At 31.7% G+C, this 22,008-nt stretch overlaps 1 protein-coding gene across 1 annotated transcript in view; it reads left to right on the top strand.

Moving 5' to 3' along the window:
* The window catches only part of LOC143074120 (protein hobbit-like), a 118,889-nt gene that overhangs the window by 21,462 nt on the left and 75,419 nt on the right, over positions 1–22,008 (top strand). Inside the window, exons 4-18 of the mRNA XM_076249666.1 lie at positions 2,700–2,838; positions 4,691–4,809; positions 10,379–10,439; positions 11,804–11,893; positions 13,295–13,340; positions 14,155–14,217; positions 15,814–15,866; positions 15,981–16,039; positions 16,436–16,533; positions 16,713–16,777; positions 17,547–17,710; positions 17,849–17,938; positions 18,634–18,788; positions 19,765–19,922; positions 21,103–21,346. Of these exons, the coding sequence (XP_076105781.1) occupies positions 2,700–2,838; positions 4,691–4,809; positions 10,379–10,439; positions 11,804–11,893; positions 13,295–13,340; positions 14,155–14,217; positions 15,814–15,866; positions 15,981–16,039; positions 16,436–16,533; positions 16,713–16,777; positions 17,547–17,710; positions 17,849–17,938; positions 18,634–18,788; positions 19,765–19,922; positions 21,103–21,346 (1,604 nt within the window). The remainder of the gene's footprint in view (positions 1–2,699; positions 2,839–4,690; positions 4,810–10,378; positions 10,440–11,803; positions 11,894–13,294; positions 13,341–14,154; positions 14,218–15,813; positions 15,867–15,980; positions 16,040–16,435; positions 16,534–16,712; positions 16,778–17,546; positions 17,711–17,848; positions 17,939–18,633; positions 18,789–19,764; positions 19,923–21,102; positions 21,347–22,008) is intronic.

Here is a 22,008-nt window from a genome sequence, read left to right as displayed (position 1 = left end):
TGGTTGTTCTGTAGGTACTTAACGACAATTCCCCAATGACAGCAGTGCTGATTGTCAATTTTGAGAATTCAATTTGCCGATAATTCGTACAACATAGAATTATAGTTTTCTAACCACTTGCTCAACATTGGAATGGAAGTGACAACGCCCCTAAACGCACAAATGACGTTCACTGAAACAAGAGTTTTTGACGGAAATGCATTGAACTCAAAAAGTTGTCTATTGAGTAGGGTAATTAGCCATGCACACAAGGCTAAGGTTGATTTTACTTTCACTATCATTTCAGCATGACCTAACTAAACCCCTTTTAGCCTTGCACACATGATTAGTAAGTTCATACTGAAATGATAGTGAAAGTAAAATTAACCTTAGCCATGCGGGCATGGGTAACCATATTTAGTTGGGTTAGTTTGCATCATAAATTTCTCATCAATATTCCAGAATTGAAAAATATTCCAGATTCAAATAATTCCTTGTTTTGAATAGCAATTAGATATAATATCAGTATGGAAATTTTTCTTTGACTTTGGAAGGGTTATTTGGGGTCATATTGAACTGATGTTAATTGCCAAAGCTAGAAAGGTGATAAATTGAATGAAATATGTGGATAAAACCATGTGCACAAGTATGGGACATGTCTATCGTGTATCACCTTGTATCACTGTGATCACTCATGCATATTGAATGCTCTTGTTGTTTATTATTCAAGGGATTATATTAATTATGACATCAACTGATATTGCAGTTTTGATCAATATTGGTGCATATTTCATATTTATTATCAGCTAGTGATTATAAATGATTAATTGTTCAATATTGACGATCAGAATGGTAATTAAAAAGGTCAATGTTCACAGAAATGATTTTTGAGTTCATAATTTTGAGGGGATGATGAATATTAATAACAAAATTTTTTTTTACCCTTTTTAAATTGTACTGTTAACTAGCTGTCATATAGATTAAAGATTTAAGGTAATTTTTTAAATTTGCATATTTTTTTTAAGCAGAATGATGAAAATTAAAAAAAAAGAAAAAAAAAAAGAACTTGGCCCATTTTAACTTGTAACTGTAAACTGTCATATAGATTACAGATGTAAGATAATTTTTTTTAAACAGAATGATGAAATTTGAAGAAGAATTTTTTTTCTTGGATTTTCTGCCTTTTTAACTTGTAACTGTAAACTGTCATATTGATGACAGCTGTTAGACTGAATTGTGTCAGAAGTTCATGCGATAAGTACATATGATACACAGGCGAATCACATGTTGATATGTGACGTACAGGTGTAAATTTCACCTCACCTGTACAGAATAACATTATATCAATAGTAATTAACGCTAGATAGATTTTTTATGAGGCATGTCATGCCACCTGTTGTTGCACAAGATGTATAGATAAAAAAATGAATGTCTGTGAACTTTTGCTAATGGAAGAAAGCAGCAAAAAGTTGAAAGAATTCCAGATGGTTATTTTTTATACATTGATATAAGATTAAAGATTAATTTGAATGTTGTGTACAAGATTGGTGATTTAAAAAGATTTATTGCCATCAGTCCGCACTTTTCCTGATAAAAAAAATATTAAGAGAATTTTGAATCTGATTCGTAATTTGCATAATCAGATGAAGAACCAGGATTTCAAATTGAGTCTTGAACCCCAGAATGGAGTCGTGGTACTTAATTAATTAGCACCCTGAAAATAGAGGAATCTATTTCCTTTATATTTTTTCCAAATCTTCCCCAGAATGCGCTGACTTTCTTCTGTTTTGCCGCTGGATGTTAGGTAGCCATTCGATCATTATCATCTCTTGTTTTACTTTCTATGTTTATTAATGGATCAGTCAGAATGAATTTAAAATGAACAAACCTTTCTATATAAAAGCAGTTATAAAAGTTTTAACATTTCAGGGCCTTTTATAGCTGACTATGTGGTACGGGCTTTGCTCATTGTTGAAGGCTGTACGGTGACCTATAACTGTTAATTTCTGTGTCATTTTGGTCTCTTGTGGCGAGTTGTCTCATTGGCAATAATACCACATCTTCTTGTTTTATAGTAACTGAAATTATTGTATTTGTTGATAATCTTAATATTTCTTATCAGAACCTCTGGAAATTGAACATCCATCATTCCTGTCATCATTATCCTGTTTTGTGTTTTTTTTGTGTTTTTGTTTGTTTTTTGTTGTAGTATTGCTGTCTCATTACTGTATACCAGGCAACTCCTTATATTCATATTCATCATGCAGGGGTCGAAATTGGTGCTGGTCGGGTGGTCCGAAACCAGTAGAATTTGTGTCGGACAAGTAGATTTTGTCAGCTGGTGGTCTGGCGGACCAGTAGAAATTTTTCGTTAAAATCAATGAATGCATCTCTATCTTGGTTTGTTTACAAAAAAATAAACCTGAGAAATTATTTTTAGGGTATTGGGGGTGCTATTTTTTTAATAAAGAAAAGGAAAGCAGCTGAGGAAAATAAAACTTAACATCTGTCATATCTTTTAATGGTTATCAAATGAATGTCATTTTTGCAGGACCAGTAAATTTGAGCCAGACCAGTAGATCTAAAGTCACTGGCCATGGTCCGGCTGGCCAGTACACTAAAAAGCTTAAATTCGACCCCTGTCATGTTTATTTTATATTTTGCTTGCCTTGATTAGATTAAGAAACATTGAATAATATTTCATGTTTTATCTTTAACAGGAAACCAGTTGTTGTTTGCATATCAGATATAAGAATACAAGCCAATGTTCACCAAGACAACAATAGACCAAATCAGCCTTCAGAAAGAAGAACAACAGAAGAAAATGTGACCCTGCCAAAATTTGCTATTCTTGCCAAAGTAATTGTTTCAAAATTATATAACCTTAAACTGAGTATTAAAGGGGCACTAGTTGCTAAATTCATGTTCACCGATTTGACTCAAATTCTCATATTTTATTTATAACAATGTAAAACATTTATCCAAACTATCAAAAATATCCAATAAACAATTTACAGGACATGGTCACAATAAGATGTTGCTTCGTTTCGTGTGAAATTTAGCCAAGACGCCATCTAATTAACTATCGAGTTGACCTTATATAACCATATAAGCGATGTAAACATAAACACAGATATGAATAGATTGAGCAACTCGTGCAATTGGATTTTTATAGGTCTGTTAAATTTTGTATTATAGATTAAAAATTTATGTTAATTGTCGTTTTTTAAACCTTTATAAGAATGTTTTTGTGTAGATCAAATCAGTAAATCAAATTATTTATCTTTGTTTCACTTTCATTGTTGACATTCTTTTCCTTTAAATACCCGTACACGGACAATACATGCGTTATTCTATCACTTTCTACTGGGTTAAATTGGAGTTCACATGAATATGGATTTAATGAGGTCAAATTATTCACTTGCAAGTGAATAATTCATTATCAATGTTTATTATCTTATAAAATTGACAAAATTAAACCATTTTCATGATTTTAGCTGATAAAAGCAAATTATTATTTCACTTTTTCACTTTCACTAATGATTGAAAAAAAAAATCATACTTTTGATTTTTTATATATCTCGTAGCTAGTGCCCCTTTAATTAAGAGTTTGTTTGAATTTTTTTGATGGAAAAAATAAACTTAATCAAATTTTATGAAGCTATATTAGCCAATTAACTCATAAAAAAACTGGAAATTGATTGTTTTATATGTGGGATAACGAAACATACAAAAATATAAAGTTGAATGACATAATTTATCGAGTTGTGTACAAAGGTGGAACAAAAATTTTTGAAGGGAGGATGTTTATCGCATATCTAATTGTTCAAAATCAAAATAGAAGGCCAATATCAAAACTACAAGTTTCTTGTCCATTTGAACTGGCGCCATTGTTTTTGTAAAATTATATAGTGTTGTCATTTGTCATCAAGTTGTCTGGAAATTGATTGTTTTGTGTCAGACTAGGACAAATTGGTATGTCTGTCTGTCATCATGTTGCCATCAACCTTTATTAATTTCCAACCTTTTGAAAAAAATAAAAAATGACAGAAACTAACGTAACATGCAGTTATGAATGGAAAATATTTATGAATGAAATAGCAACTAAACATTACAACAGAAAACTTACAAAACTTTTCTAGTACCATCCCTTCACTGAAGGACTGTATAATTGTATTTATTATTGTTTTTCATTCATTTTTTTACATAAATAAGACTGTTAGTGCTGTATTTGTAGAAGAATGAAAAACCGTTCAATGGAAATTCAAAAATAGACATTCCCTGTCCAAAGTAACATGTTTAACCCCTCCACATTCTGTATGTGCTGGTCCCAATTCAAGAGACAAATTCTTTGTTTGTCGTATGTTGATGTATTAATAGAAGGATGGTAATTGAAAATTATTCAGGGTTCACAGGGGGTCTCATTGGGGGGTTCCGATCCCGGATCCCGCTTACTGTTTTGTCAGATTCCCGTATCCCGCTTACACTATGTACGTAAGTAATTCTCATTTTTTTGTCATTTCCCGGGTCCCACTAGACCTCATTTCCTATTTTCCCGACACAATAATTTGACTTTCACGTGTCACGCTTACAAAAAATCGGCAATCATGCGTCACGCTTAGACTCCAATGAAACCCACTTCACATTCAATAATCTTGCACAGTTGTAGTTGTAGATTCATAATAATGTATTTTTTTTCTCCATTTTGCAGTATATAGGACTTAAGATAAACAACCTGACTGTGATGTTACTAAATACAATGATCCCTGACTGTCTGGTACACTTAGATGGACAGAGTATAAACTTAGATATTGCCATTGTAGAAAAATGGTAAGTTTGGAATACCAGACTGAAAAATATGTTACTAAATATAACAATGATCCTAGACTGTCTGGTACACTTAGATGGACAGAGTATACACTTAGACATTGTCATTGTAGAAAAATTTCTTAAAGGGAAATTCCGCGATTTTTTACTAATCATCTAATTATGTTCATCTTAACATAAAAAACACATTTGCAAAGTTTTAAATTTATATTCCTTCTAATAACGGAGAAAATCAAGTATTTGTAACTTTTTTGGTTGAATTCTCGAGTGGGTCGTGACGTATTAGCCCTATTTATTGAATTCTGGGAAAAAATAAAATCTGTTTAACTCTTATAGCTTATCGACAATATACGTAATTAAAAGCGCACAGCTGACGAATGGTCGAAGTTATTAACCACAATATAAGAATGAACGAAAATGAATATGCATATACCGTTTTGTATTGATTGAATTAAACTCCTATAAAATTATCTCTAGTAAATGTTTTTGAATAAATTTAATTAATTATTGTTGAGATTTTTTTCATAAAATATTTATTGAACATTTTTACTGATATTGAACTGAAAATATTTCAGTTCTATTTACCGTTATTGTTTTGATAATCATTTCAATGCAACTAATGTGTGAGCAGAGTGTGTATATTATTTTGTAAAGGTCACTGTATATTTCTCGGCTTGAGGTCAATTCGTTTACCTTGTAGCTATTTAGCCGCAGGTGTGAGTTCAAGCGTACACAGGTATAAATGTTGTTATTTGGAAAGGATAAACAGAAAGGATTAGAAAGAGTATGCTGTCACGATGTTAATACACTAAGATTTAATACACGATGAGAATAAAGATACAATAATTAAATTGTGTAAATTAATTGAAAATAAAATTCAGATTCGTAATTCCGAAAGTGTATAAAAATAAAAGGAAACAACTTTTGATTACTTTCTTAGCGGCAATTGGCGTAAAGATTCAAATATGAAGCAAAAAATAGTAGTTTTAATCTTTTATAAAAACTAAATGCAATATTACCCAATTTGATATACCATTGTACATCTGTTTGATATCATTGACTTTACCGGAATTTCTTAACTTGTATTCAAATCTGGGTGTGTTTAAATGCTAATAAAACTATTGCAATTTTAAAGTTTTTAATTGACAAAAAAATACAACATACAACATGCATGATTTTTTTTTAGTTTCTTTTTAACATTTTATTCTTACATAATTAAATTCATTTGACAATCATTTACACGAACTTTTTGTGAAAAGAATATCAATTATCTAAGCTAAGGCATTATTTCTTTTGAGGATTTTTGAGGATTTTTTTTTAAATTCTATGATAATATTTGTGCAATGTTGAACATGATAGCCGTCATTAATCCAAATAAGTAATACAGTAGTTGTAATAAAAGTTATATTTTAGTCATGCATAACTGATATTGACGAATTTATAATAGTTCGTCCATACATCGTTGTTCTTGAAACAATCATTATTAGTATACATGTAAGTTTCCTGACGTATAAGAGCCATTGAGGATGAGCTCCAGAGAAATCAGACTAGTGGCGTTTCGTTCGTTTGTTTGTTGGGAAAGGAGAGGAAATGCAACCGCTTGTACAGATAAACGACAGAATTACCATACAAGCATTTATAGTCAACACAATCAGAAAGAGTTCCCATCGTTAGACGGGGAATATGAAGGCTTCCAAGAATGAACAAGTGACATGTCTAACTCTGAACAGTTAGAAAACAGACTATCGACATCGACCGCTTGTTCTTAATATTTGAAACTGTATGCATATATATACGTATACGTTTATGATATATATAGTGATGAGTTCTTGCGTCTGACAAAAACTAAATTCCTTCATGGTTATATCTTGCCATACGTTTATATTGGTTTGTAAGGTGATTACTCACAATCGTTATTTGAAAATCCTGTTTGTGAGATGTAGATTCATTTCAATACAGAAATTTCGTCTATATATTTCACAAGTGTATAACACGGAGAAGCTCTGAAGGTCCATTACTCCCATTTTGTTTGGGTGTGAACCATCGATGTTTACAGCAATATCACAGAATAAGATGATGATGGTAGAAACAAGGATTTGTATAGTAATATACTATACAAATCCTTGGTAGAAAGAACTATGGGCGTCATGTGGCAAATATTACATGCATATCGGACAATGAGTTGTCAATCTGTATGAAAAGATTTCCAATACAACCATATTATTGAGAAGGAATGTTTACATGCTATACTCTCGTACTAGTATTACAGGGTTCTTGTGGCGTTCACCTTAGACACACATCTTTTTAACGATGTTTAAAAAAAAGACAGAACCAATTTAATGTCATATTTCCCTATTTTTTAAATATAACTAAAAGTCTTTTATCTGACAAGAATATCCCTATTTAGCGAACAAGTAATTTATTCTTTTTTCTGTTATTGAATACCAAGAAAGAAAATAAATCCCGAAATTAATTTGAAACTTTGATACTCAAAAGTTTCCCAGCAAAATATTCACATTCCCTGGGGATAATTAGTGTTCGTCCAGTGGCATATATAACAATTGTGATGACGAATTACTTCCTTTGTTCGAGAACAATCTTATTGAAATATAAATCTGTGATTTTACTAGGTCCACAGCTTCAATGAACCAAAGCAAAAGTTATACATCGACCTGTATTTAAATCAAATTGGTTCTCTTCTTCTTCTGGTATACAATAGTCTATCGACATTCGATGATTACATACTGTTGGCATACTTGGACTAGTCTATTTACAACACTTTTACCCCTATTTATTCAAAATATATGTTTTTTTCTTATGTTCAATGTATACATGTATATATTTTAAATTGCGCTATAGTTCCGTAACTTTCTATCCAGTCGTATAAACCAGAGACATATATACACGAATCGTCGGCAAGTGCGTACATTTTTTTAAATCAATATTTCTGGTCTGTTCCAATCTGTCCTTCACTATTGACAATGACTATATATTACATTTTCCCAAATTCACCCTTGGAAAAAATATTTAAATAGATTTTAATTTCATCAAATCTTATTTTTTGGGTATTATTTATATGTTTATGAATTATATTCTTTACACCAGAAATGTTATTTATAAACAAGCGTATGAGTTTAGTAATGACAAGTAAGACAGAGTTGTATATTATTCATCTGATAGTTCAAAATGGAAAGTTATAAGTTATAAGTTATCAGCCGTGTACACTGATCAATACCTGCAGAAGTGAAACGATGCATGAACTTGCAAGCCCGACAGGAAATCGCTTGAATACCTGGACGTGTCACCTCACACCCCTCACAATACCTTTGGAAGTAATACCTTTAGCCATGCCGGTGATCAGATGAGGGAAGATCAAAATATATTTGTTTATTACTTTAAAGAATTATGAACAAATTAGATTTTCGAAAACAATATTCACGGAACACTTATTTATGATTTCAACTTTGACTTTTCACCTAATTCCAATATCAACAGTTTAAAAACAACAGACCATGGTAATTTAAAAAAAGTAAGAATATTTTTCGTATCAAGTTAGTCGGATAAAACAACCGTACGATTGACAAGATATCGACACGCAATTACGACTACATCGGTTACTGTAGTTTTGTTTCTTTGTGGTTTATAGACATATCGTTTTTATTAATCGGGAAAGAAGACAAAATGGCGGATCGCAGAGAATTGATACTCTAAATTTAAAATCGATGGTGATTGCTTATCTAGCGGAATAAAACTTTAATATCTATGAATTTGAGCATTTTTATACAGAATGAACATAATATCAATTTTTGATTTTTTTGCGAAGTTTCCCTTTAATGTAAAGATTTTTGGGTTGAGCTTCATATATTAGATACTTGACTTTTATTGTATAAAATTGAGAATGGAAATGGGGATTCAATATGTCAAAGAGACAACAACCTGACCAAAGAACAGATAACAGCCAAAGGCCACCAATGAATCTTCAATGTGGAAATTATAGATATAGCCAATTAAACAACTTATAAATCATAGTCAGCTATAATACTGTATGTTAACTGGGTTGAGTTTAATATCGTAGCTGCTATCAATATCTATGTAACAACTAGTCTATAGCTACACGTTCAATAGTCAAAATCTACGTAGCACTACATAGCTGCTACGATATTGAACTCAACCCAGAAGTTTGCCTAAACCAAATGTTATAAAACTTAAAATAATGCTTATTACCACAATACACAAAAGTTCAAATTTTGTGTTCTGTCACTTTCACTGTTCTTTAGTTCTTCTGTTCTTTTTAACATTACATGTAAGCAGGGGCATCATCTATGTCCCATGGACACATTCTCCATTTACTTCTTACATATTTTTATTTTAAAAATTGCAAGAGGTAATACATAACATTTAAGGAAAAAAGTAAAGTTGATGTAAATTCCAAAACGAGTCTTAGATTAAGTCTTGTTGTATTAATATATAAAAAGTAAATCACAAAAATACTGAACTCCAAGGAAAATTCAAAAAGGAAAGTCCCCAATCAAATGGCAAAATCAAAAGTTCAAACACATCAAACGAATGGATAACAACTGTCATATTCCTGACTTTCTTATGTAGAAAATGGTGGATTGAACAAGGTTTTATAGCTAGCTAAACCTCTCACTTGTATGACAGTCTTATCAAATTCTATTATATTGTTACCGATGCGTGATTTAATTTACCATACAAAATTCTTGAAATACATTTAGGAACAAATGTTGATTGCATTCATGAACTAAAATTTGAGCTGTATTGCTTTGACATCAACCTTATGCATTTGCTTGTATACATGTACATGTAAAAGTCTTTGATTGATTTTGTTACATTCATATAAGAAATAAAAGATGAAGTTTGGTCTGTTTTGTATGGCTTTTTATGTCAAACAATAATACGCTTTGCTTAAAGAATTTTTCATCCTTAACAATTTTTACAGATGTTTTGATATTCATTTGCATAAGGTCGATTTTTAACCGGATTTTTGTGTCAAAAATGTCGGTTATTGATTTGGGGATTACGGCGGGCGGACGGGCGGGCTTGCGGGCGGCAACCAAATGTTGTCCGTGCATTTACTCATGAAGCGTTCAACCAAACCTTTTAAAATTTTAATATGTTGTTACTGACAACAAAATGGAGGTCAAGTACAATAATTACGATTTTGACTTTTACTGTTCAGCAGTTACGGTTCTTGAAAGTTTAAAAAAGGTTGTGTCCGTGCATTTACTCATGAACCGTTCAACCAAACCTTTTAAAATTTTAATATGTTGTTACTGACAACATAACGGAGGTCAAGTTCAATAATGAAGATTTTTACTTTTACCGTTCAGGAGTTACGGTTCTTGAAAGTTTAAAAAATGTTGTGTCTGTGCATTTACTCATGAAGTCAAGTTTGATATTGATAATCATAAATTTTGCCTATTAGGAGTTTTGGTCCTTGTAATATTGATAAATGCCAGAACACAAATAAATGTTAAAGAATCCGGTTTACTGTCATTTTGACAGCTCTTGTTTTCAATTCAGCTCAAATATTTTTTTATTCTTATTTCAGCTATTCTGTGATATTAGATGTTGTTGGTGTGAATTGTAAAGCATTAAGAAGTGTAAATGATGTAAGATATGAGAAATATTATTCTACTGTAAAATCAAAAATATTCTGAAACTATTTGATTTAAGTTTTTTATCCTTCATTGATTTTTCGATGTCTTCCCTTATCATGGTTATATTGAGTAGATAAAAAATATATTATTGATACTGAATAAATACACCATACACCACATACAGTTTTGTGAGTCAAGATTTTCATTTTTTTGGAAGATATTTTATTTACTTTGATAAATTGATCAATGAGTGATAGATTAATCTCTTCGAACATGTTGAAGAAAGGAGTAGGTTCGATGAGTCCCTAAAAGGGCCCTCTTTTTTACATTAAATTTCAAATTAGGATATATTGACCAATATCACAATGAATCATAGCTAATACATTGACTGGATAGGAAATGAGCCTTTTTGTTGAAAATTTACGTTCCTGCGTTCTACTGATGACGTCACAAACAGTACTCATTTTCATTTTGCACGAAAAAATCAATGAAAATTGGTAAATTTTGCATTGATTATTGGACAGGAAACATAGAGCGCATACGTCGACAAAAAAGATCTTTGAACACAATTGTTGTAATGACATTTTGCATGTTTTACTTGAATATTTAGTTTGTCGACACATGTGCTCTATGTTTGCTGGTCGAATTACGGCCAATTTTTTCAAAATTTTGTCAAAATCTCTTCTTTTGACCTATTTTGGATGTAGAAATCAATGCTTTAGAATAAAACTTTGACACAAGTAGTTCTATTTTATTTTCTCACATATTATTTTATCTTGTACCACATTCAGTTTTATAAACGGGGCCAAATATGGCCCTGACCGAACTTACTCCTTTAAAGGTCCCAGTGAATAAACTACACTGAGAACAATAGCGATTGTATTTATTCAATGGGATAATAGAACTCACAAAAGTCTATATAGATTGAACAATTGGAGATAACTCTGTGGAAAATCTTTATTTTGTTTGCAATAGCTTGATAAATCAAGTGTGGAACAACATCGGTTTACTTGTTGTTTATCATAATAGACCTATAGACTATTTTCTAATTACTGACTTTTAACTCCAGAGTGTATTATTTTTCAACTGGTTACCAACTCTTTAGGACATTTTGGTGCCCAGACAAGTAAGAGAAACTAAAAGAAGTAAAATCCTAAAACTAACTACTACAAAGACAGTAAGTAACCTGCCAAAAAATCATAAAAACTCTGAAAAAGTCAGAAATATGAAAATAGCTTATAAAGATGGTTGCATTTTTGTTAATCCTAATAGTTTTGATGATTGCCATTTGATCTCTGAAAATTGTGTCTTGTTGAAGACTGCTTGCTTGTTGAACATAATTTGACATGATTTTTTTCAATGAAATTCTATTTTAGGACCAGTTGTCACAACCCTGTTTAGCTGAAATGTCTTGGAGCACATTCATACATCTGCAAGCAAGACAAGATAATATTAAACATTTAAAGGTATTTATTATTTTAATATCTCACCTTGTCAAAACATCACTAAATCTGCAGAACAATGTCTTGAATACTGTAAATTCAGAAATTATTGCTATTGGGAACAATTTTTTAATTGCAATATTACTAGTCACAATTAAGGATATACTGAATACAAATGCAAGATTTTATTGTTGTATAACCTATCCTGTCACTATTATCAGCAATGATAGAAACATTGCAAAAATTTCTGAATTTACAATAATATTTTCCATCGAAATATCTTTAAAAAAAATATTTAATGGTTTGAGGCTATCTCAAAGCAGTGTAATTGTATTTTCTGCAATTATGGTGGAGGTCATAAGATTATATTGTCAGCAGTCATTTTTTCCACCAAACCCTTATTTATGGATTTCATCCAGACTTATTTGCTTTTTTTCACTGTATTGTAAATCCTGTTTTTCTTCAAATGACTGCACTGAAACTACATAGCCAATAATAGTGTACTGTAAACAGTTATAAAAAAAGTAGCTGTGTTTTAGTTTATAACAAATTACCAAACCATCATTTTTAGCTCACCTGGCCCGAAGGGCCAAGTGAGCTTTTCTCATCACTTGGCGTCCGTCGTCTGTCGTCCGTCGTCCGTCGTCGTCATTAACTTCTTACATTTTGAACTTCTTCTAGAGAACCACTGAATGGAATGAAACCAAACATGGCATGAATGTTCCTTATGAGGTACTGACCAAGTGTTGTTACTTTGTAGCCGATCCATCATCCAAGATAGCTGTCAGTGGGGGACTTATTTTAACATAGCACCCATGGGAAATTCATACAAATGACTTGTTTTAGAGAACCACTGAATGGAATGAAACCAAACATGGCATAAATGTTCCTTATGAGGTGCTGACCAAGTGTTGTTACTTTGTAGCCGATCCATCATCCAAGATGGTTGCCAGCGGGGGACTTAGTTTAACATAGGACCCTATGGGAAATGCATACAAATGACATCTTTTAGAGAACCACTGAATGGAATGAAACCAAATATAGCATGAATGTTCCTTATGAGATAGCATGAATGTTCCTTATGAGATGCTGACCAAGTGTTGTTACTTTGTCTCCGATCCATCATCCAAGATGGCTGCCAGCGGGGGGCTTAGTTTAACATAGGACCCTATGGGAAATGCAAACAAAAGTCTTCTTCTAGAGAACCACGGAATTGAATGAAATCAAACATAGCATGAATAGTCCTTTCTTTATGAGGTGCTGGCCAAGTGTTGTTACTTTTTAGCTAAATTTTATCTGTTTTTATATGATTTCAAAAACCCAAGTAGAGTCAGGTGAGCGATACAGGCTCTTGAGAGCCTCTAGTTTTTCCTTTGGACTGACAATAATTCCAATGTTTGATTGAACTTAGTTTTATTTTTTCAGTCTCTGAGATTACTTATAGACAAACCTCATGCCAATATGACAGAAGGTAGGTTTTGTAAATTACATACAAATGAGGCGGGAGAGATCAGTTTGCGCCAAAAATACGTCCTTTTGCACCACAACTTTTTTTCTCCAATGCTACGTTTGCGCCACATGTTTTAAAATTACATGGTATTATTTGTGCCAAAAATAAAACAAACCATTGTGCCAATTAGAAGAAAAATGACTTCCCTACTCCTTTCTTCAGACTTGGAACCGGCAGTTTACACGGCAAATGTTTCCTTTTCTGAAACATATCTTCTTCTTACTGCTGCTGCATGGTAACTCCCCAATTTAATGTATGACGTAGCTTGTAACTTCACTTTATTGTCCAAAAACACAAACATTGAAGGATGAAATGCATAAAACAGTTCATAATAATTCCTAATAATAAGAAAGCCCAAAAAACAATAATTGGCACAAAAGGACTGCTGCCAATGAGGCAACTCTCCATCCAAGTCACAATGTATAAAAAGTAAACAATTAAAGCTATAGATCAAAGTACAGCCTTCGGCACATAATATGTTAATTAACACACCCTGGCTAATGGATAGTTCCTCGGAAAAGCATTTTTATCTACAAAATAGATGAATCATAAAAAGTCTTTGTTTCATGCAATACAATTCTTTACTTAAATTTGATGTTCGTTCATTGTTTGTTTGGTGACTAGTTATATTGAGGCAGAATGGTCCTCACAGATCATTTTTTGCTGTTGATAAATATTTTCAAGATTTTTTCATTAAATGAATATGCAAAAGGTCTTTTATATAGCATTTTTAAACAACACATGACCTTAATCATTACACTGTTTGATTTTCCAGGATTTTTATCAAGTTTGCAGTTAGTGAAGAAAAATAAAATACCTGAGTCTCTTAGTGATAAAGGTAAACAAGATTTGAATACACATCATTTTAATTTGAAAATCTCGACTGGTTGACATGAAAATTTGAGCCTCTTGCATGAACTATTGACTTCATCATACAACAATAACTTTTTCCATAATGACATCAAAATTTTTCTGGAACCTTTGTGATGTCCAGTAATGGCAGACAAATAGCAATAATGCGTATTGTCTGAAATCCTACTTGAATTGATCCTCTGTGTTATCTTCAGGCAGCCTGCTTGCCTTGAGTGCAGGAGATTGAAAGTTTGATCACAGACTGGGTCAGACAAATGACTAAAATCCCAAGATGACTTTTGTTATTATTAATTCAGAATTATGAATTGTGAATATAAATTATAATGATATTTGTTATCTGTGAAGAATGTGTTCATTTGTTTCCCCTTCAAAATCTTCCCTAAAAATTGGTGTTTATTTCTACCCCAACTTTAGCATGTACAAGCAAGAACAGAGACTGGTTGAGTTTGAAACTGGAAAATATCCCTTGATTGGGAACTTATCTTCCTGTAAATTGTAACCTTTTAAGACATCACATCAAAATTTGTTCTTATAGTACAAAGTGGGATCCATGAATTTCATTCTATTGACGGTTGTTAAAACAATTACCCTCCCATCCACCCTACTTATTTCTAGATTATGTATAGCCAGCTAATTATGGCAAGTCACAACTATGAATACTGTGGATTCATTATAATTTGTTGGATACCAATATTCGTGGATTTCGTGGCTATGGATGCACCACAACATTAAATGTTCAACGAATTACAAACTTTAAAATGACTCGTATGCAGGCATCAGCAAAACCATGAAATCAAATTTCCACGAATATACAAGTTTTCCTCAATCCAAGAAAATTGGTACCGACAAAAATAAATGAATCTACAGTATTGATTTTCTTTTGTCCAATAAGAAATTTTCATTAAATGGTTAAAATATGAATTTAGATTTTTGTAAATCTCCTTCCATAAAATATTTTTATGCCCCACCTACGATAGTAGAGGGGCATTATGTTTTCTGGTCTGTGCCTCCGTTCGTCTGTGCATCCGTCTCTGCGTCCGTCTGTGCGTCCGTCTCTGCGTCCGTTCGCTTCAGGTTAAAGTTTTTGGTCAAGGTAGTTTTGTAGTTGAAGTCCAATCAACTTGAAACTTAGTACACATGTTCCCCATTATATGATCTTTCTAATTTTAATGCCAAATTATAGTTTTGACCCCAATTTCATGGTCCACTGAACATAGAAAATGATAGTGCGAAGTTCAGGTTAAAGTTTTTGGTAAAGGTAGTTTTTGATGAAGTTAAAGTTACATCAACTTGAAACTTAGTACACATGTTCCCTATGATATGATCTTTCTAATTATAATTCCAAATTATAATTTTGACTCCAATTTCACAGTCCACTGAACATAGAAAATGATAGTGCGAGTGGGGCATCCGTGTACTATGGACACATTCTTGTTTATTTATGCATGTTTATATTTATGTAACTTTTTGAATCTTAATAATTTAGGAATTAAAAAAAACCCATAATATTAGATTTGGTGAGAACTTCATGTACTCACAAGATTCTTATGTATTTTTGCAGATGTGCCAAAAGAAAGTGTAGCCAAATCATTTAATTGGAAATTGATACCCCAGGTATGTATATTTTAAATATATCTAGACATGAAATGGTCAACCATTAATATATATATATAGGATTACACAATAGATATCTATGTTTGGAACTGTAATTCTTGTTTGTTATTTTAGGAAATAGGAATAGACGTGACAGAATTAGACGTGAAGATTGTAAGAGAAACTAAACAAAGGTTTGTAGACATTTAGATAATTTTACCATTTTATATGTAGGGAAAGGAAATTATGGTTATGATTCATATAACACTTTATAACACACTCATACGCTCAGACAGGAAAATATTTAAAAACATGGAATTGAGAGAAAAAAAATGGTTATTTGCTTGTGAACACGAATATCTCTGTTATTAGAAATTTAGCCACATAAACAAACTGGTTCACAATTTTACATTTCTGTAAGGTGTTTATCCTTAAGATCATCATTTAATATGAAACTGGTTGCTTTTCCAGGGTAAAAAAAAGAGAAAGGAAAGTTCTGTTTTTATAATGTGAAGTGTAATGTTATTAGTTTTTGTGGGATTATCAATCTTGTATACATTAACTTAGTATCCCTTATCAATTTATTCCAGAACATTATCAGTTGGATTGAAGACATTCCATACAGAGTATCACCAGGATAGTGCATGCCAGGATGAAGAGAAAAGTTTCTGTGGGTTACTGTTAGAAGGTTTGTATAGCTAAATGAACATGTGATTAAGAAATGATGAATTTGCTTTTTTTATGAAGGTACAAATTTCCCTGAAATTGTTTTAAGAAATTTATGAACCATTAAGATTCTGCTGTATTAATTCAATGTCATAAAGTTGCCAGTTTTGTTATGCATAATTTTTTATTTTTATTTTACAGATTTCCATACAGAATCACCACAAGTTAAATTTGCAGAATTACTGAAACTAAGTTTAAAAGTATTGGTAAGAATTATTTGTTTTTAATTGAGGGTCACTGTATGTATATGCTAAAGAATTATTAAAGGTCATTGTGACTCTAAAAGTATGGTAAATAATGTTTACGTAAGATAAAGAATAAGGTCATTGTGACTCTAAAAGTATAGTAAATAATTTTTACGTAAGATAAAGAATAAGGTCATTGTGACTTTAAAATAATTGGTATGAATTTATTTCCTTAGAGGGGTACTTAAAGAGTTAAATTTACTTAAGATAAAAACAAATACTGATGTTGGCCTCTCATGAGAATCATAGGACATTAAGATCAATGTATTTGACACCCTTTTCCACTAACAAATTTCTTTAGGTTTAATCGAAGCAGAAAAGTCAAATTCTCATGAAGAAATTAAGGGTATAAAAAATAAAAAATGGCTAAAATCAAACAACTAAATCTGTATATGGTTAGCTATGCTTGATAATTCAAAGTTTAGTATGACGTCCATTATCACTGAACTAGAATACATATTTGTTTAGGGGCCAGCTGAAGGACGCCTCTGGGTGCAGGAGTTTCTCGATGCATTGACGACCCATTGGTGGCCTTTGGCTGTTGTCTGTTCTTTGGTCAGGTTGTTGTCACTTTGACACATTCCCCATTTCCAATCTCAATTTTATGGCATGGACCTTGAACTTTATAATAGTTAAATATATTTTGTTAAGTTCATATGAAATCCCAATTAAGGTTTGAAATTGAAAATGGGAAACAAAGCCTTTTAATTCCAAGATTATTAAATTGCAGATAAGTGATACTTCATTAGAAGCTAATTCTAACATCCATGGAGGATTCTTTAACTACCACCATGAAGAAGTACAGTATTGGTCATCAGTCATTACAAAGTTGTCTGCTCCTGAAAACAAATCGTCACTAGAACCTGAAAATGTAGAACAGTCCAAACATATCAGGTAAGGGATGTTCCATTGATACATGGGATTTAGGTAAAGCAGAACCTGAAAATATAGAACAGTCCAAACATATCAGATAAGGGATGTTCCATTGATACATGGGATTTAGGTAAAGCAGAACCTGAAAATATAGAACAGTCCAAACATATCAGGTAAGGGATGTTCCATTGATACATGGGATTTAGGTAAAGCAGAACCTGAAAATATAGAACAGTCCAAACATATCAGGTAAGGGATGTTCCATTGAAACATGGGATTTAGGTAAAGCACAATAAAATCTCAGCTATTGGGTGTTATCAAATATTGATTGTACCGTGAAAATTAGTTAGTAAAAAATTCTTAAATGGTTACCCCATTTAGAATGCCCTCCCTTGGTACTAGGTATGTTTTAATGTGTCAGTTCTTTGTTCAGTTTAAGCAAAATTTCTTACAATTCTTAGTAAATTAATAATATTTTTCATGTTATTGGCTGCAAATATTCAAGACTGTTTTGTACTGCTTGGCACTAAATGAGTTTGTAAATTTTTTTTTCTAAATTTTAAAATGATAAAAAAAGAGAAATAAATTAGACAACAGAAGTAAACAAAAACATCAGACTTGTAGCAGAAGTCATGTGGTCTTCAGTGAAAGACAAGCATTTGCATTGATCAAAATTACCCATGTAAAGAAAAGAAGTGAATAATTGTCAGCAGAAAATCTCATGTCAATACCAATTTTTAGAAAGTAAAAACACATGCAATAGGAAGTTGTGTAGTGTTTGAATAGTTTTCAAAGATTTAACAACAATTTGTTTGCACCTACTTCGATGTAAATAAATGGTAAATATTTAGACATCTTTATTTTTGTCACACTGAAAAATTCACACTTATGAATATTTTTTTGTCCATCACCATGATACTTTATTTACATTCTATATATTATAGTCCTATGGTTGTGCAGTACCTTAAGACAAAGGAGATATCTGCTGAGATAGATGTTGTAGAAGTGTCAGCTGCCATATCATCAGTATCAAATAGTGGTTTGTTGATGGGACTTCAGACTGCTAGATTCTTCACTAGTTTAAAACCAACTGATACAGGTAGAGAGACTGCAAAGTTGTTTATTTGTGGAGTTTTATTTCTCAATTTTGAGTGCCAACCTATTATGTGGTTGAAGTTTTCTTGACTAAGCAGAGGATCTGCTTTACATATTAAATTTATTAAAATAATGGGGAGAGGGAGGGGGAGGGTATCTCATGATTTCATCTTAATCTCAAAATCATAAAAAAGAAACCTTCCCTAAAACAAATTTTCACTATGCAATAGTCCATTTTCCAATTATCGATTTGATTCTGTTATTACACACTTTTTAAGCAAATTACTTCCCTTTGTCAATTGTAGACTGGTTCCATAGCGGACAAAATTAGCTTTAGCCAATGCAAAGCATGATGAATTGAAAGTGATGTATCGGCGGTTTAACTAATTTTTCACGAAAAATAATTTCTGAAGTCAATAGTATTTAGTTAAACAAGAAATTAATGTTTATAAAAGATTTAAAAACCTTAAAAATTACTCACATTACGCACAGATAGATTTTCTCTTTCTGCTAGCTCTCCATTGTAAATAAAGATTAATGTCCCTCATAAGGGAGACAACTTTTTAGGGATCTCTAATTACAGGGTCAAATACGGGAATTGGCAAATAGCCTATTTCAATAGTAGATGTTGAATATAAGAACCACTGGAATATAAGCTACAAACTTTGAGTACCCTTTGAGTACCTTGAGTGTGTGTTTGTGTATTGGGAGTTAAAACATTTATAGTAGTCAATTAGCCAGTATAGAAAAATGAAATGATGAATATGTCAGAGGCTTGTTTTAATTTAGGGTATATTAATGCTTGAAGATAAACTTTTAAATCTACAGGCCCCAAACACAATTTTGGGATAATTTTAGTTAGATTCTGTTGGAATGATTTTTACAGCCCAAAAGCCATTTTACAAGCCTGTGCTGCTGGGCCAGTGGTTAAGCATGTAAATTGAATTACTATGTACTAGTGTACAATATTTTTTTTGCAGTTGTTGGCATTCCGTATCTTGCACATAACATTTCCTGTGACCTTGAAGTACAAACTGTCTGGTGTCATCACTATAATTCCCATGTATCACCTGATGAACTGAAGGGCAGTAAACATTTCTGGAATCATGTCCTGTATCTGGAGCTCTTCAGGGGAAAGGTATATTACTGTTGTGACTTTATACATCGTGTGAACCATCTTTCCAAAATTGCTGATTTATTCTAGAAAGAAAACAGTTAACTACCACACTCAAGGTCCGATGAAAATTTCTGCAAAATGGATTGAATGGCAGAACCACACAGTTTTATTTTCAAATTGATCTTGAAACATTGAAAATGTACCATAACTGAAAATATACAGATTTACCGCAATTTCCATATTGTCCTAAATGTGCAACTACCATACATTCCAAAATAATTCCTGATGCAATTTGAAGCAGTACCTTATTTAAAAGTGAAGCCAGTGGAAATGGTACGTAATGTCCAGTGAGGTGTTCTCCATTTTGGGAGAACATTTTGACAGTTAATATTAACTTTTACTATTCCTTTCATTTTAACTTCAACATTCCAACCATTGTGATGTATTGTATTGTCTTGTTTACCTGTTTGCATTCCCATATGAACCTCATTTTATGATAAGGGAAGATAAGATAAGGATGCTGTTATGTGTTTTTTACAGTTATAGTATTGCCTTTACACAGCTACTTTTGCATAGGTACTATTTGTGTACTAAAAATCTGTAGTACTGGAAATTTACTTTTAATATTCAGTACTATTTTGTTACTTTAAAATTATAGTAATATTTAGGTACCTGTATTTTACAGTACTTAATTTGTACTTGAAATTTAGGCACTACAGATTTTTGGTTACTACCGTTACATTTTCAGCATTTTGAAAGTTTTTCTATTTCAAATCTCTTAAAATTATGATTTTCAAACATGGAATATTGTATTATATCTGTACCAAAATATTTAGTACAAATCAAGTACTGTAAAATACAAGTACCTAAATATTACAATAATTTTAAAGTAAAGAAATAGTACTAAATATTAAAAGTAAATTTCCAGTACTACATATTTTTAGTACAGAAATAGTACCTATGCAAAAGTAGTGTGTAGGTGATTCATTATTATGAGTGGGATACTAATTGTGAATTTCCTGGGTACATGAAATCATGAATTTGAAATTTCATCAAATTGCAGATCCTAGCTTTGCAATGGTTTATATATTCACATTATTTTTCTACTCACGAAATCAAATCGCTCATAAAAATTAGTCAGTTTACCATATTTACAACAGTTATGTAATTGATGTTGATTATATTTAATTATATTTTCCAGATTAATCAGCAAGATAAAATCTTAAGTCTGGATGTCATGTCAACTTATATACATATAGAGTGGTCCACAAATACTATAAATACACTTTTACATTTCTTTGGTGCTATAACAAGAATAAGGAGGATGTCTGAAAAGCAACCTAACACAAAGACAACCCCTCGTCCTTCCATCTTACAGAATTTTATCATTGATGTAAAACTTGATGTGTCATATATTAATGCATTCATAGGAAATAATAATAATGGTAAGTTTTATTGACATATTTGAATTATTTTTCTTTTGATATTATAATTTTATATTATAGGGTATATGAATATTGGGGAATATTGTCCCGAGTAGAATTTTATATGGCACGAGCTTGCGAGTGCAATATATGTTCTACGAGGGACAATTCTCCCCAATATTCATGCAATAACCCTTTTATTGTATAGCAATATAATATGTGAAAGTAAAAATTGGTTTAATAAAGATTTTGTCGTTGATGACGTCATGAATTTATTGCACTAGTGCAATATTGGAATTTATTGCACGCTAACTTTTGGTTACTTTCTGTGGGAAATATTATATTGCTATGCAATAATACTTCTTGGTATCTTCTTGCTTTTTTTGTTATGACAATGAAATTTCTCCCAATATTGGTGGTAATATACTGTGGATTCATTTTTGTTCGTTGAATACCAATTCTTGTGGGTTTGGTGGGTACAGTTGAACCAGGAATTCCAATGTCCAGCAAATTACAAATTTTCTATAGGTTTTGCATGCAGAGATGGGTAAAACCACGAAATCAAATATCAACAAAAAAAGTTTTCATCAATCCATGAAAATTCATACCCACGGAAATAAATGAATCCACTGTAAACAGAACAAAGCTTTGAATTTATTTTTAATCGTTCTTCCTTTAGCCTA

The sequence above is a fragment of the Mytilus galloprovincialis genome, chromosome 5 (assembly GCF_965363235.1).
Source record: "Mytilus galloprovincialis chromosome 5, xbMytGall1.hap1.1, whole genome shotgun sequence".
Lineage (NCBI taxonomy): Eukaryota > Metazoa > Mollusca > Bivalvia > Mytilida > Mytilidae > Mytilus > Mytilus galloprovincialis.
This window is presented reverse-complemented; position numbering and strand designations above follow the sequence as displayed.